The 13,321-nt window shown below is 62.5% G+C and overlaps 1 protein-coding gene across 3 annotated transcripts in view; it reads left to right on the forward strand.

Moving 5' to 3' along the window:
* The window catches only part of STK32C (serine/threonine kinase 32C), an 84,528-nt gene extending 71,669 nt beyond the window's left edge, over positions 1-12,859 (forward strand). For all 3 annotated transcript variants that reach the window (XM_059899289.1, XM_059899288.1, XM_059899290.1), the window contains exons 4-12: positions 1,136-1,309; positions 2,183-2,220; positions 2,319-2,408; positions 3,033-3,136; positions 3,747-3,863; positions 4,876-5,001; positions 5,076-5,207; positions 11,163-11,230; positions 12,195-12,859. In XM_059899289.1, coding sequence (XP_059755272.1) covers positions 1,136-1,309; positions 2,183-2,220; positions 2,319-2,408; positions 3,033-3,136; positions 3,747-3,863; positions 4,876-5,001; positions 5,076-5,207; positions 11,163-11,230; positions 12,195-12,339 — 994 coding nt within the window. In that variant the 3' untranslated portion in view covers positions 12,340-12,859. The remainder of the gene's footprint in view (positions 1-1,135; positions 1,310-2,182; positions 2,221-2,318; positions 2,409-3,032; positions 3,137-3,746; positions 3,864-4,875; positions 5,002-5,075; positions 5,208-11,162; positions 11,231-12,194) is intronic.
* The last annotated feature ends 462 nt before the right edge of the window (positions 12,860-13,321 follow it).

A 13,321-nucleotide genomic window follows, 5' to 3' on the forward strand; every position in this document is an offset into this window, starting at 1 on the left:
TAAACCGTTGTTTTCCTGCTGCGACCATCTTCATCATCTCATCACTGTCTTCTTTATCACGTTCATCCCCATCACCATCCTCAACATCACCACCATCACCACCGTCACCACCATCACCACCACCACCATCACCAGCACCATCTTCACCATCATCACCACTATCACCATCACCACCATCATCACCATCGCCATGACCACCATCACCATCATCACCATCACCACCATCACCGTCACCACCATCACCACCACCACCATCTTCACCATCATCACCACTATCACCATCACCACCATTATCACCATTGCCATGACCACCATCACCATCACCACCATCACCGTCACCACCGTCACCACCACCACCATCTTCACCATCATCACCACCATCACCATCATCACCATCACCACCATCACCGTCACCACCATCACCACCACCACCATCTTCACCATCATCACCACTATCACCATCACCACCATTATCACCATCGCCATGACCACCATCACCATCACCACCATCACCGTCACCACCATCACCACCACCATCTTCACCATCATCACCACCATCACCATCATCACCATCATCACTTCCATCACCATCATCAACACCACCACCACCATCACCATCATCACCATCATCACCTCCATCACCATCATCATGATCACCACCACCATCACCACCACCACCACCACCACAGTCACCACAGCTGCCGGCTGTTAGAAGCTGGTCCCTTGCCCAGCCCTACATGAGCATTTCTCCTCACTGTCTCAATTTCTTCTTTAACAACCCTCCAAGGCAGATATCTTTATCCCCTTTTTGGAGAAGAGGAAACCAGGGCAGCAGGAAAATGGCCCAGAGACAGTGCTGTGTTCCACTCTCCATCAGTCAGTCATGGGCATCTCTGTCCCAGCTGGGCACCTCCCATGGGGACAGGCCTCTCTGTCTCTCCCGAGGGCTCTGGCTCCAGGTGGCTCCTGAGCAGGGGTGGAGTCAGCACCTTGGGCAGGGCCCCTCTCCTGGGAGTGCCTGGTGGGGGGTGGCCTTGGGGCCAGGGCCCTTATGGGGGACTCGTCAGGTGTGGCAGGAGCTGTGACGCTGGCCCCCCAGCCGTGCGCATGCCAGGTCCTCCCACGGTGCCCACAGGTACTCCTTCCAGGACGAGGAGGACATGTTCATGGTGGTGGACCTGCTGCCGGGGGGAGACCTGCGCTACCACCTGCAGCAGAACGTGCAGTTCTCCGAGGACACCGTGCGGCTGTACGTCTGTGAAATGGCCCTGGCCCTCGACTACCTGCGCAGTCAGCACATCATCCACAGGTGTGTGCCCACCTGACGGGGCGGGGGGCCTGCGGTGCCGCCCTCCAGCGGGACCCGGGTGGGCTCCTGTGTGCTCTGCCCTGCCCTGACCCGCAGACCTGCCCCCAGGTGTGGCCCCGGGCCCGTCAGTGCCTGGCTCCGAGGCCAGCCCCATGGCTGCACATGTGATGGCCACCTGGGGTGGGTCCTGTCTGAGCAGCCCCAGCTGAGGCCGGGCACAGAGGGCTGGTGGCCTTCATGGGGTGGGGAGGGGGGCTTCACCTGGTCTGTTCAACTGCAGGATCCCTGCCTCCGCCCAGCAGGTGCCCTTGTGCCCATCTGCCATGTCTTTGGCAAATTCAAACTAATTTTAACATTTTAACATTCAAACTAATTTTAACATCTGAAGGCAGATGAAATGAGGAAGATAAAGCTGCATCCACAGGACAAAACACAAAATCCCATGTGGTATAAAGTGAAGTAGACATGATTTCTGCGTTTCTGCCTGTGGGATTCTGTCATCTGGTCATGGTGCGGGCACCGAACATTTACTGAGTGCCGAGAGGTTGCGAAGGCAAGGCCTGAGGCCGGCTGGTGGAGCCACAGACCCCCAGCTGACAATTCTGCGCAGCCCCGGGGCTCTGGGAGCGGGCCCCGCCTCGGGGATCCAGGCGAGGGGGCTCTGCTTTCACCCTCTGGGGGCTTCGGCGCCCCTCGGCGTCCAGTGCTGGGCATTCTCCCCGCCGTCCGGCCTCAGGAGGTGAAGGGCTGGGTTCACCCAGCTCTGCCAGGGTGCTGCCGGGTGGGGAGGGGGTCTTAGGACCCGGCTCGTGGGAACCCCCAGCCCTGCTGGGATCTTTGGGCTCATCTCTCTGCTTCCTGCTCTTTCTGCAGAGACGTGAAGCCCGATAACATCCTCCTGGATGAGCGAGGTGAGCCCAGGCGTGTGAGCCCGAAGCCGCGAGGGTGTGCGCCCCTGCCCGCAGGAGACGTCCCCTCGGGACAGGCATGCTGTCCTCTCTCCTCGCAGGACACGCACACCTGACCGACTTCAACATCGCCACCATCATAAAGGATGGCGAGAGGGCGACCGCGCTGGCCGGGACCAAGCCGTACATGGGTGAGCCTTGCCCCTCCCGGCGGGCGTCCCCCCACCAGCCTGCCGGCCGGTCTCCTCCCCTGGCCTGTGGCTGGTGCGGTCGGGTCACTAGCCTACAGGCACAGCCGCAGGGGACGGGTCAGGCTGCTAAGAACAGCCAGGCTTGATCCGTGCAGAAGAATCTGAGAGATGGGTGTGTATTGTGGGTCTGATAATGAGACAGCCCACCGCCCTCGTCAGGCTGTGGGGCCTGGACTTGAACCAGGCGGTCAGTGGGGAAGGACGGACGGACTGACCGCTGAGGGCAGCTTCCTAGTCCGGCTCTGGTGGCAGCCTGGTCTCTGGGCCTGCGGTCACGGGCCCTGCGGTCACCGGGGCTGGGGTCACGGGCCCTGCGGTCACCGGGGCTGGGGTCACGGGCCCTGCGGTCACCGGGGCTGCGGTCACGGGCCCTGCGGTCACCGGGGCTGCGGTCACGGGCCCTGCGGACACCGGGGCTGGGGTCACGGGCCCTGCGGACACCGGGGCTGGGGTCACGGGCCCTGCGGTCACCGGGGCTGGGGTCACGGGCCCTGCGGTCACCGGGGCTGGGGTCACGGGCCCTGCGGTCAGGGATGCTCAGCCGCTCCTTCCCTCCCTGGAAAGCTCCGGAGATCTTCCAGTCTTTCGTCAGCGGTGGGACCGGCTACTCCTTCGAGGTGGATTGGTGGTCGGTGGGGGTGATGGCCTACGAACTGCTGCGTGGATGGGTACGGAGCTGCTGCGGCCCGCGGGCTCAGTCCCCAGACCCCGAGCTAGCTGCGTCCCCCCGGGGTGGCCCCAGCTCCCAAAGGGGTGAGGCTGCCCCCACCCCCAGGTGCTCAGGGCGGTCCGTGCTCTCCGTCAGCGAGGCTGCACGCTGGAGGGGGCTGGGGGGCAGGCAGAGAACCGTCCAGCAGGGCTGCCCCCTCGGGACTTCCCGTGAGGCTCGTGTGCGGCTGGGCCCCTGTGCTCTCCCCGCAGCTGCCACGGCCCGGCCAGCGCTGGAGCCCCGGAGGCTGGGGGCCTCGTCAGGTCGCCACCTGCCCTTCCCACCTCCTCGTCGGGGCCTCCGAGGCACTGTGCCCTGGAGAAGGCCCTAAGCAAGGCAGCCCCCTCTGCCCTCTGCAGCTGGCCCACCAGGCCCCGGCCCCCTGGGGGTGCTGTGCGTCCTTCCCAGCCCGTTGGCAGCCTCTCGGGTCGCCTCCCCAGCTGCACTGAAGGCTGGGCCTCCTGGGCTCTCCCCTGGGCCTGCGCCGGGGGCTGGGGGCAGGTAGGGCGCGCCTCGGGTGGCCCTGGGTTCGGGGAGGCGCCTGCCGCAGCTCTGCCTCTGCTGCCCAGAGGCCCTACGACATCCACTCGGGCAACGCCGCGGAGTCCCTGGTGCAGCTGTTCAGCACCGTGAGCGTCCAGTATGTGCCCACCTGGTCCAAGGAGATGGTGGCCCTGCTGCGGAAGGTGAGCCCCTCCCGGCCCTGCCTGGAGCGCGGGCCCGGCCGGACACGTGGGGCTCCACGGGCACCCTGTCCCGAGGGCGGGCAGCCTGGAGGCCCTGGTCCGGGGAAGGCATCTGGGTCGTGCCTTCCGCGTCTTGTGTCCCTCTCCGGCCGCGCTTCCAGCCTGGCCCCGCCACCGGCTCCTTGTCCTGCTGTACGAGCTCGGCCCACGTGAGCACCGGTGCAGCTGAATTTAATCCTCATGACCTGGTTGCGCGTCACAGGTGCCCAGACTCAGGGCAGGTCACCCCATCGTGTGTGTTGGAGGGAGGGTGTGCGGGGCTGAGTGCCGGGGTCCGCCCTGCCCTGGTCCCCTCCGCCCCAGTCCTCCTGCTGGACATGGGCAGCCAGTGGCCTGGCCAGACCCCCACGGGGAGCAAGCAGAGAAAACCCCACTCGGAGAGCCGCCCCTCAAGCACACTGCTGCGTCGAAGCTGGGTCAGGACGGGTGAGGGAGGGCGTGCTGGACATTGGTGGCCCGGCCCACCCCCAGCTCCTGTCTCCCGGCCCTGGGGTCCTGCTGGGCAGGTCCTGGCCCCTGCCCGGAGACCTCTGGCCCTGGAAGTGTAGCCAAGCAGCTAGAGGCCCTCCCCCAGCCCCCGAGAGGGGCTCTTAACACAGCCTTCGCCCCGCGCAGCTGTGCCCACACCAGCCAGGTGGCTCACAAGGTGGGACCTCGGCCGCCAGAGGCCCAGGTGGGGAGCGAGGAGAAGGCTGGGGAGGCCTTGGACTGGGCCTCTGGTGTTTCCCCCGGGCAAGGCGAGGGCTGTGACGCTGGCCATGCGCGCACGGCTGCCCTGGGGCCTCCTGGGGCCTCCTGGGGCCGTGACGGTCGACATCCTGTCGGGCTCCAAGCGGGAGGGCAGCTAGCCAGCCTGCAGCCGCTGCCTGCTGGTGGGCCCAGGGAGACCTGCACCGGGGCCGGTGAGAGCCGGGCAGACCTGGGCCCCCGGCTGACCGGGGCCTTGTTCCAGCTGCTCACCGTGAGCCCCAGGCACCGCGTGTCCAGCCTGCGGGACGTGCAGGCGGCCCCCGCGCTGGCCGACGTGCCGTGGACCGAGCTGAGTGAGAAGAAGGTGGAGCCTGGCTTCGTGCCCAATGTAAGCCCGCAGGCCCGGGGTGGACGGGGCGGGCGAGGGTGTCCGCGTGCCGGGCTCAGCGCCGTCCTCCACAGAAAGGCCGCCTGCACTGCGACCCCACCTTCGAGCTGGAGGAGATGATCCTGGAGTCGCGGCCGCTGCACAAGAAGAAGAAGCGTCTGGCCAAGAACAGGTCGCGGGACAGCAGCAGGGACAGCTCCCAGTCGGTGAGCGCGGGGCCCCGGCGCCCAGCCCGGCCGCTGCTGCTGGCCCTGTGCTCCCTCCTCCGCAGGGGGGGCACCGGCCGTCGCGGTGTGAGGGTGCCTCCTGCCTCACCCAGCTCTGGCGTGGCTGCGTAGGGCCAGGCTCTGCCCCTGCGGTCACGGGGCCATCTGTGCACGTGCTTATGTGCATGCGTGTGCACGCATACGTGTGAATATGTGCGTGTGTGCACGCGTGTGCACGCGTGTGCGCACGTAGCCTGCATGTGTGTGCGCGTGCATGCACGTACGTGTGAGTGCATTGCGTGCGTGTGCACGTGTGCGTATGTGTGTGTGTGTGTGTGTGTGCACATGTGTGTGGGTGTCTCTGCCTCTTCTTCGCACGAGGACACCAGTGACACTGGGTAGGACGCGTAGTGCAGGGTGACCTGCCCTTTACTTGACTGGTGGCATCTGCAGGGACGTCGTTTCACATTCCGAGGAAATGGGGCCAGGACCCCACCCTGGGGGACATGGTTTAACCTGTCACAGCCCCCGTCCTGCCCCAGGTCAGCTGCTCTTGGAAGTGGGGGGCGTTCCCGGGGAGCAGGGGATCCAGCCTGGACCCGTCCCCGGGGTACGGCCGGTGTTCACAACACAACTAGGGCTGCGGGTGTGGGTGGTGGTGGTCACAGTGGGGACACTGTATGCGCTCGGCAGTCCCCCAGCCCCCGGGCTCGGCCGAGCCTGTGGGGATGCCCTGGGATGCAGCCTCTCACACCTGGGGGGCCCTCTGCTGCCCCTGGCCTGGGTCCTGGGCAGAGAGATGGGCGTCAGCCTCTTCTCCCTGCGGTGAGGGGCCAGGATGGGGTCTTCCCTGGAAGCCTCCATTTCTCAGTGAGAAGGTGGGTGGGCTCCCATCCCCTCCTCTGATGGCAGCCCCTGGCGCCGGCAGGGGCACTGCAGGTGTGGAGCTGTGCTTGATTTCCTGTTGGTCTGGCTTTGTTCTTGCTATCAGGGTGGGAGTGATGGCTTCGAGTTCTTTACATGGAAGAGTTGAAGTTACATTCCTTATTTGTTTTTTATTATCGATAAGAGTTATTTATTTACATATTCTGCACACAAGTGCCTTAGAGAGACGATTTGTAAAGATTTTCTTCTAGTCTGTGGGTTTTCTTTCTTTTTTTAAAAAAATAAATTTATTAATTAATTTATTGACTTTTGGCTGCACTGGGTCTTCGTTGCTTCGCTTGGGCTTTCTCTAGTTGGGGCGAGCAGGGGCTACTCTTCGTTGCGGTGCGTGGGCTTCTCATTGCGGTGGCTTCTCGTTGCGGAGCACGGGCTGTAGGCGTGTGGGTTTCAGGAGTTGTGGCACGTGGGCTTGGTAGTTGTGGCACACGGGCTTAGTTGCTCCACGGCATGTGGGATCTTCCCAGACCAGGGCTCGAACCTGTGTCCCCTGCAGTGGCAGGCGGATTCTTAACCACCGCGCCACCAGGGAAGTCCTGTGGGTTTTCTTTCTTCTGGTTGGCACCATCTGCAGCGGAAGTCTGGTTTTGATGAAGTCCCACGTATCTGTTTCTTCTTTGTTCGTTCATGCTTTTGGTGTCATTTCTAAGAAACCATTGCCTCACTTAAGATCACAAAGAGGTACTCCTGTGTTTTCTTCTAAGTGTTTTACAGTTTCTTCTCTTACATTTTGGGTCTAGGATCCACTTCGAGTTAGTTGTACGGATAGTGTCAGGTAGGGATCCAACCTGATTCTTTTGCATGTGCACATGCAGTCGTCCAAGTGCTGTTTGTTGAAAGAGCTATTCTTTCTTCCACTGAATTCCTTGGCATCATTTTCAAAAATTAATTGACCGTGGACGTAGGGGTTTATTTATGGACTTGCAGTTCTAGCCCACTGAGCTGTGTGTCTGTCCTGCTGGTGCCACACTGACTTGACAATGAGAGCTCTCTGGTGAGTTTTGAGGTCAGGAAGTAAGTGTGAGTCCTCCAACCTGTTCTTTTTCAAGACAGTTTGGCTACTCTGGGTCCCTTGCATTCCCAGGGCATTCTGAGGGGTTTGGGAATTACATCTAAGTTGCTCAGCAGGTCATTTGTCACAAAGTTAGGGATTGGTGCCTGGTCCCCATGCCCAGGCCCTTTGTCACTCCCCACCTTGGGTGACACCTGGGGTCAGACGCTGTGTGTATCAGCGTTGATAGGGCCCGTGGATGTCTACCCCGAGGATCGTGTGCACGGATTGACTCAGGCAGGGCGCCCGGGACAACCACTCATGCAGTCGAGGTCGGGGGCAGCAAGTCTGGGTTTCAGGCAGAGTCCTCGGAGAGCAGCCTGGCCTTCAGGGACCTGAGTGCGGGTTACGCTCTGGAGAAGCGGCCTTTCCTGCGCCTGCACCCAGCAGTTGTCAGCGAAAGGCCCCAGAGGGATAGACATTTCCGCGGCCTCCTGACTCTGTGCGGCAAAGGGTCCAAAAGCCCACAGCAGGTCGCTGGACCACACGCATGCGCCATCGCAAGGAAAGGCGCCAGAGCCGGACGGGGTGCACAGCGAAGCCACAGCTCCCCGCCGACAGCACAGCCCGTGGCTCGGGAAGGAGGGGCCCCGGGGCACGCCACTGTCCACACCGTCCACCTCTAACGCTGCCCAGACCCTCCGAGCGGCTCCTTGGGCAGGAGCGTCTCTTATCCTTGGAGAACCTGGGTGAGATGAACCGCAGCCCCTGCCCCCGCCAACTCCCAGGCCACGGACAGCGTCTCTCCATCCCCCATCCCCACTCTAGCGCCTCCTCACCCTCAGATGGCACCTCTTTTGGTCTGCATGCATCAGGGGCTCACCTCCTGGCACGACCTCGGCCCTCGCCCCTGAGTGGTCTGAGTTTCCGGTCCAGAACTGGCTCCGGCCGGAGTTTGTGCACCTGTCCGTTTATCATCAGCACTGAGCCAGGGTTGATGGACCCGTTGTAAGTTGAACATACCATAAGTCAATATGCATTTATGATCCCTCACCTACCAAACATCATAGCTTAGTCCAGCCTGCCTTATACGTGCTTAGAACACTCCGGGCAAAATCACCTAACACAGAGTCTATTTTATAATAAAGTGTTGACTGTCTCATGTAAATGATCAAATGCTGTACTGAAAGTGAAAAGCAGAATGGCTGTCTGGGTCCAGAATGGTTGTTCGCCCTCGTGCTCGTGGGGCTGAGCGGGAGCTGCAGCCACTGCCCAACATCACAGGGGACGATCGGACCCCATGTCGCTAGCCCGGGAAAAGACCAAAGTTCAGAATTTGAAGCACGGTTTCCACTATCTGCATATCACTTTCACACCACTGTAAAGTCAAAAAGTCGTTTGCCGGACCATCATAACTGGGGACTGGCTTTATAGTGTGTTAGTCCTAGGTGAATGCAAAATACCAACCCTCTTTGCTGATGGGATCGGAAAGGATGCGTGTGTCCAGTCAGTGGCTGCACGCCACATACCAGCAGCTGTGTCATCTGTTCTGGTAAAGAGTCCGCTTCAGGCTCAGCAGTGGCGCTCGGGCCACCACTAGGTTAAATCTGTCCCAGTTCCCCTCTCCTGCCACGAGCCGTCTGATCTTTGCAGGGCCAGGCTCGTGAATTAAATGGGAAAACAATGGAAGCAGCATCCTTGGATGCCCACAGATAAAGGCAAAGACTCAAAAGTCCCTCACATGGCACTTGTCACTGCTGTTCCACTCTGGATGTGGGTTTGTTTTTTATTTCTTATCTCGGCTGGTTTGTTGAGAGGGGGTAGAGTTTCAGGAGCTTTCACTGGGCTTTTCCATGATAATAGCTGTTACTCCACAGGTCAAGGTACTAATCTGAGAATTCTGCCAGATGCCAAATACATCGGTCTTGGTTATGCATGCAGCAGCTAGGGGGCAATAGCCACTGGGCGGGCTAAGATGGACGTGGGCCAAGTGTCAGCTCAGACCCTGTCTCCAACAGACCTTTAAACGGCTGGGCACTTCCCCTCTCCCGTGTGCAGACACGAGGGAAGTGGGCATAGATGCCTTTGGGAAGGGCTCAGGGTACGGCTGCCGTGTACGCTTGCTATGAATTAGCCTGGGCCTTCCCTACAGGGAGCTTGCCCTCCTTCAGTCCACGGGTCTAGGTCTGAGAACCGAATTCGATCTGGAAATGAGAAGAAGAATTGTGACTTTCCGTCAAGGTGGCCGACGTCGGCTTTCTGCTCCTGCACCCCTGATCTTACTCTGTGTGTGTGTGTGCGCGCGCGTGCGTGTGTGTGTGTGCGCGCGCGCCCATGCGAGCACTGGCTGTCCGTCTCTGACCCCTGGGAGCGCCGTGATCTGTCGGACACCATCCACCTCCCTGGGGGTCAGGGTGCCCTGCGTGCCACTCTAACCTGGAGGCCTGTTGCCGCAGTCCCACCCCACTCAGTGCGGCTGAGGAGGCGAGGTTACGGCTTCCACTGTTCTGGGTCCCGTCATCACCTCCGCTGGGGGCGCGGTCCTGGAGCAGAACCTCCTGAACAAGACAGACGCCACTGAGCGTCCCAGGGCACTGTGTCCCCCCGCAGCTCATTCCTTGTCATCTGGCTGGAAGGAGTATCCTTCAGGCCCTCCAGAAGAACACGGTCATCTGATGGGTCCGTGGGTCTTTATTCTTGAGTCTGTTGACGCACTCCAGCTGCCCAGTCCTCGGAGACGTTGACGCGCCCGCCACCCCCCGGCATTCTCCCGAGACCGTTCTGAACCTGCCGGACTCTTCACCTGGGCCATCAGTTTTTCCCTGTTTCCACGTTGCAGTGTATTAGGACCCACACACGCCAGGGGCTCTTGCCAGGGAATCAGACCCAAGTTGTGGAAGGGCAGACTCTCCCTTGTCCAGCCACACAGCCCCACCCCAGGCCCCTCCCAGGCCCGTCCTGCCGGTCCGTTGAGTAGCATCTTCCTAACCAGCAGGTTGAGCGCCTGCGCAGTTGCGAGGGGTGCACGTGACGAGGAGGGCAGGTGGGGCAGGGCTTGAGCGGGCGAGTGGTGTTCCGCCTGCTGTGGTCGCAGCTCTGCGTCGTCCGCAGGAGTTGGGGTAGGGGTGTCACTCTGCTCCAGTGGGGAGAGGCCCTCCCGCGGGCACGGAAGTGCAGGGGCGTAGGGTTGACGTGCCCACGCACATCCCCTCGGGCGGCCCCTCCCACGTCCCAGAGGCCCACTCCTTCCCTATCAGGGCCGCACATTTGATGCAGGAAGCTTCAAGGCTGTGAGTCCAGCGCTCTCTGAAGTTCCGCTGCTCGGGCATCTCAGCCTGGTCTCCAGCTCCCTGTCGGGGCCGCGGGACGGGGCGTCTCCACACTGCGGCTTGGGCCGCCGCTTGGCCGCCCCGAGTCCGTGGCTCGCTCACCCCCGGGGCCAGGCGCGACCACCCAGACCCGCAGTCCCGGTGCGTTCCCTCCACCTGCACCCTCTCCCGAGGCGTACCTGAGGCGAGGGTCTTAGTGGTCGGGGCCTCACGCCCGCCAGGGACCTTCAACACTCCTTGTGTCTGGCCAGCGCGGGACCCAACTCCACAACCCCATCCTGAGAGTCTGCTTCTCGGGCCAGCTCCTGCCGGTGACCTTCTTAGTCAGGTTCCCCGGAGTCAGACCCCCAGATGGGATTTGTGCACCAGGGTCAAGTGACCGGGAGGAGCCGGTGCGGGGGGAGGGAGGGGAGGGCGCCAAGCCCGGTGTGGCTTCCGGCCGAGTCTGGCTCTGCACATACTGCAACCACCCTGAGACGGGGGGCCGGGCGTCCTTCTGTCTCTGGCTAAGGGTCACCTGGAGGTGCAAACTCCCATGCCCCCTGGCTGCCTAAACAGCCCAAAGGCAGGCTCCTCAGAGAGGAGGAGGCCACGAGGAGAAGCCGACCGGGGGCGCCCAGGAGCTCACCTGAGGGATGCGAGGGGGCCTGGCGGGCTCCACCGCGCTCACTTTTGTGTCTGTCTGACTCACAGGAGAACGACCGTCTTCAGGACTGCCTCGACGCCATCCAGCAAGACTTCGTGATTTTCAACAGAGAAAAGTGAGTGTGCGCGTTGTGGGCCAGTAACGGGGCAGAAAGGACTTTGGGGAACTGGGCCTCGGTTTCCTTGGCCACTGCAGCCGCGTGGCATCAGCGGGGCTGGGAAGCCTGACCCCTGCGCTCCTCGGGGACTCTGAGTGGTGGCCCTGGGGGAGAGGGTGGGAGGTCCCTGTTCAGGCTTCTGGGGGAAGGGCTCGTTGGCCACCTTCGGCCAATGGCCAGAATCTCCTGGGCAGACACTGGGTGGACTGCCCAGCTGAGGGCGGAGGACTTCCTGGGCGGCCGTGCAGTCACATCGACTCCCACCCCTCACTCGGTTATTCAGGGACTGTGGGACAGAAAGGGCGGAGCTGGCTGGCAGGGAGATACGACAGGCCACAAACAGACACCCAAGACACCTGCCACAGTGGAGGGAGGCGGCCCAGTGCCGTGGGGCCCGAGAGGAGGAGGAGTGGGATGAGGGGCAGAGGACTTCCTGGAGGAGGAGGCTCTGAGCTCTGGCCTGGAAAGTGAGCAGGATTAGCTGGTGCTCTGTCCTGCCTCAGTGACCAGGACGACATGTGAACACTGGTTTAGGACAGTGGCCATCATCCTGGAGGTCAAGGCCTGGGTAGTAATGGGATCCGGCCAGGCACTTTGTTCCAGAATTGCTGACCCGCAGAACTTGCGCTTAAACTAGGCCTCCTTTTAGCTTCTGGCTTGAAATAGGCTGAGACTCACCAGCCCTGCCGCTCCGAGACCGAGGGCCACGAACGGCCAGACAGAGGGTGCTGGGCTGGAACGCCCCGTGTGCCCGCACATCCTGTTGAGCCAGTGTGGCTGGAGGAGCTTCTGCCCAGGCAGAGATGCCCAGCATGTGTCCGTGTTCCTGCGGGACCCACTCCAGGAGTCCCTGGAAAGGCCCTTGGCCAGCGAGCAGCTGCCGGCGAGGCCGCATAAAGGCCCTCCCTGTGTCTCCCCCCAGGCTGAAGAGGAGCCAGGACCCCACGAGCGAGCCCCTGCCTGCACCTGAGCCCGGGGAGGGCGCAGAGGCCTTGGCGGACGGCGAGGGGGCGCGCTCGGCCCTGCACGTTTGCGGCACCATCTGCCCCTCAGCCGGGAGCAGCTAGGTGGCCCCTGCCCACGGCGTCAGCTCAGGTCACGCCGGAGACTCGGGGCGTCCAGAGGGACCTGGTGGCGGGCGGAGGCCCAGCATCGACTTTCCCACGGAGCGGCCCGGCGGGTCCAGGCCCAGGCCCAGGCCCAGGCCGGCGGCTCCCGCTGCGCCCCGGCTGGAATTTCCCTGGACAGTCTGACCGCCGAGGCTGCCCTCCAGCTCTCGGTAGCACGTGGTGACAAGAGGCTGTCGGCGTGGCCGAGAGCAGTGGGTGTGGAGGGCAGGGGCCACCTGGGCAATGGCGGAGGGAAGCACGTGGCCCGCACGCGGGCTCTCCTGGCGGCCCCCCGACGGGCCGCGTGGTGGGACGGGCGCCCTGGTCTCCTGCCACCTGCTGTACATAGCCCACCTCGCCCGGCCCTGCCGCCTGGAGCCGGGGGGCGGCCCAGGGGCTGCTCGGCTCTTGTCCATCAAGGGGGGAGGGGTGTGGGCGTGAAGAGTGTTTATAATAGAGATACAGACCGTTCTGGTAATTTCTGCTGTGTTCCTGTATAGTTTCCACCTCCGAGAAAAACAACATGAGAACCACTTGGTGTCGGCTGTTTTGCACGTTCTGTGCCTGCTGCGTTACAGAGAACGTTTGTCTGGGAGTCAGGGCGGTTCCTGCTGGTGCAGGGCCTCCCCAGAGCCCCGGTCCTCGGCCTTGGGGTGGATGCCCGTCTCCTGCCCCAGACGCCTTAAGGCCGCTGCAGGGTTGAGGGGCAGGTGGTGCCTGTCAGAGGGCAGGGGCACCTGGGGCAGAACCGCAGAAGCGACAAGGACCGGAGCACCCACAGATTGGAACAGCTCACGGCCCCCGCTCGCCCAGGTGCAGGGGGTCAGGGTCAGCAGCGCAGCACGGCGAGCCCACACGGGGCACGTGGGCCCAGGTAGCACCGGGGAGCCAGGGTCCAGAGGTGGGCGGTACCGCAGGATGCCCTGTGGTGGAGACCTGG

This window comes from Balaenoptera ricei, chromosome 16 (genome assembly GCF_028023285.1).
Source record: "Balaenoptera ricei isolate mBalRic1 chromosome 16, mBalRic1.hap2, whole genome shotgun sequence".
In the NCBI taxonomy this organism is placed as follows: Eukaryota; Metazoa; Chordata; class Mammalia; order Artiodactyla; family Balaenopteridae; genus Balaenoptera; species Balaenoptera ricei.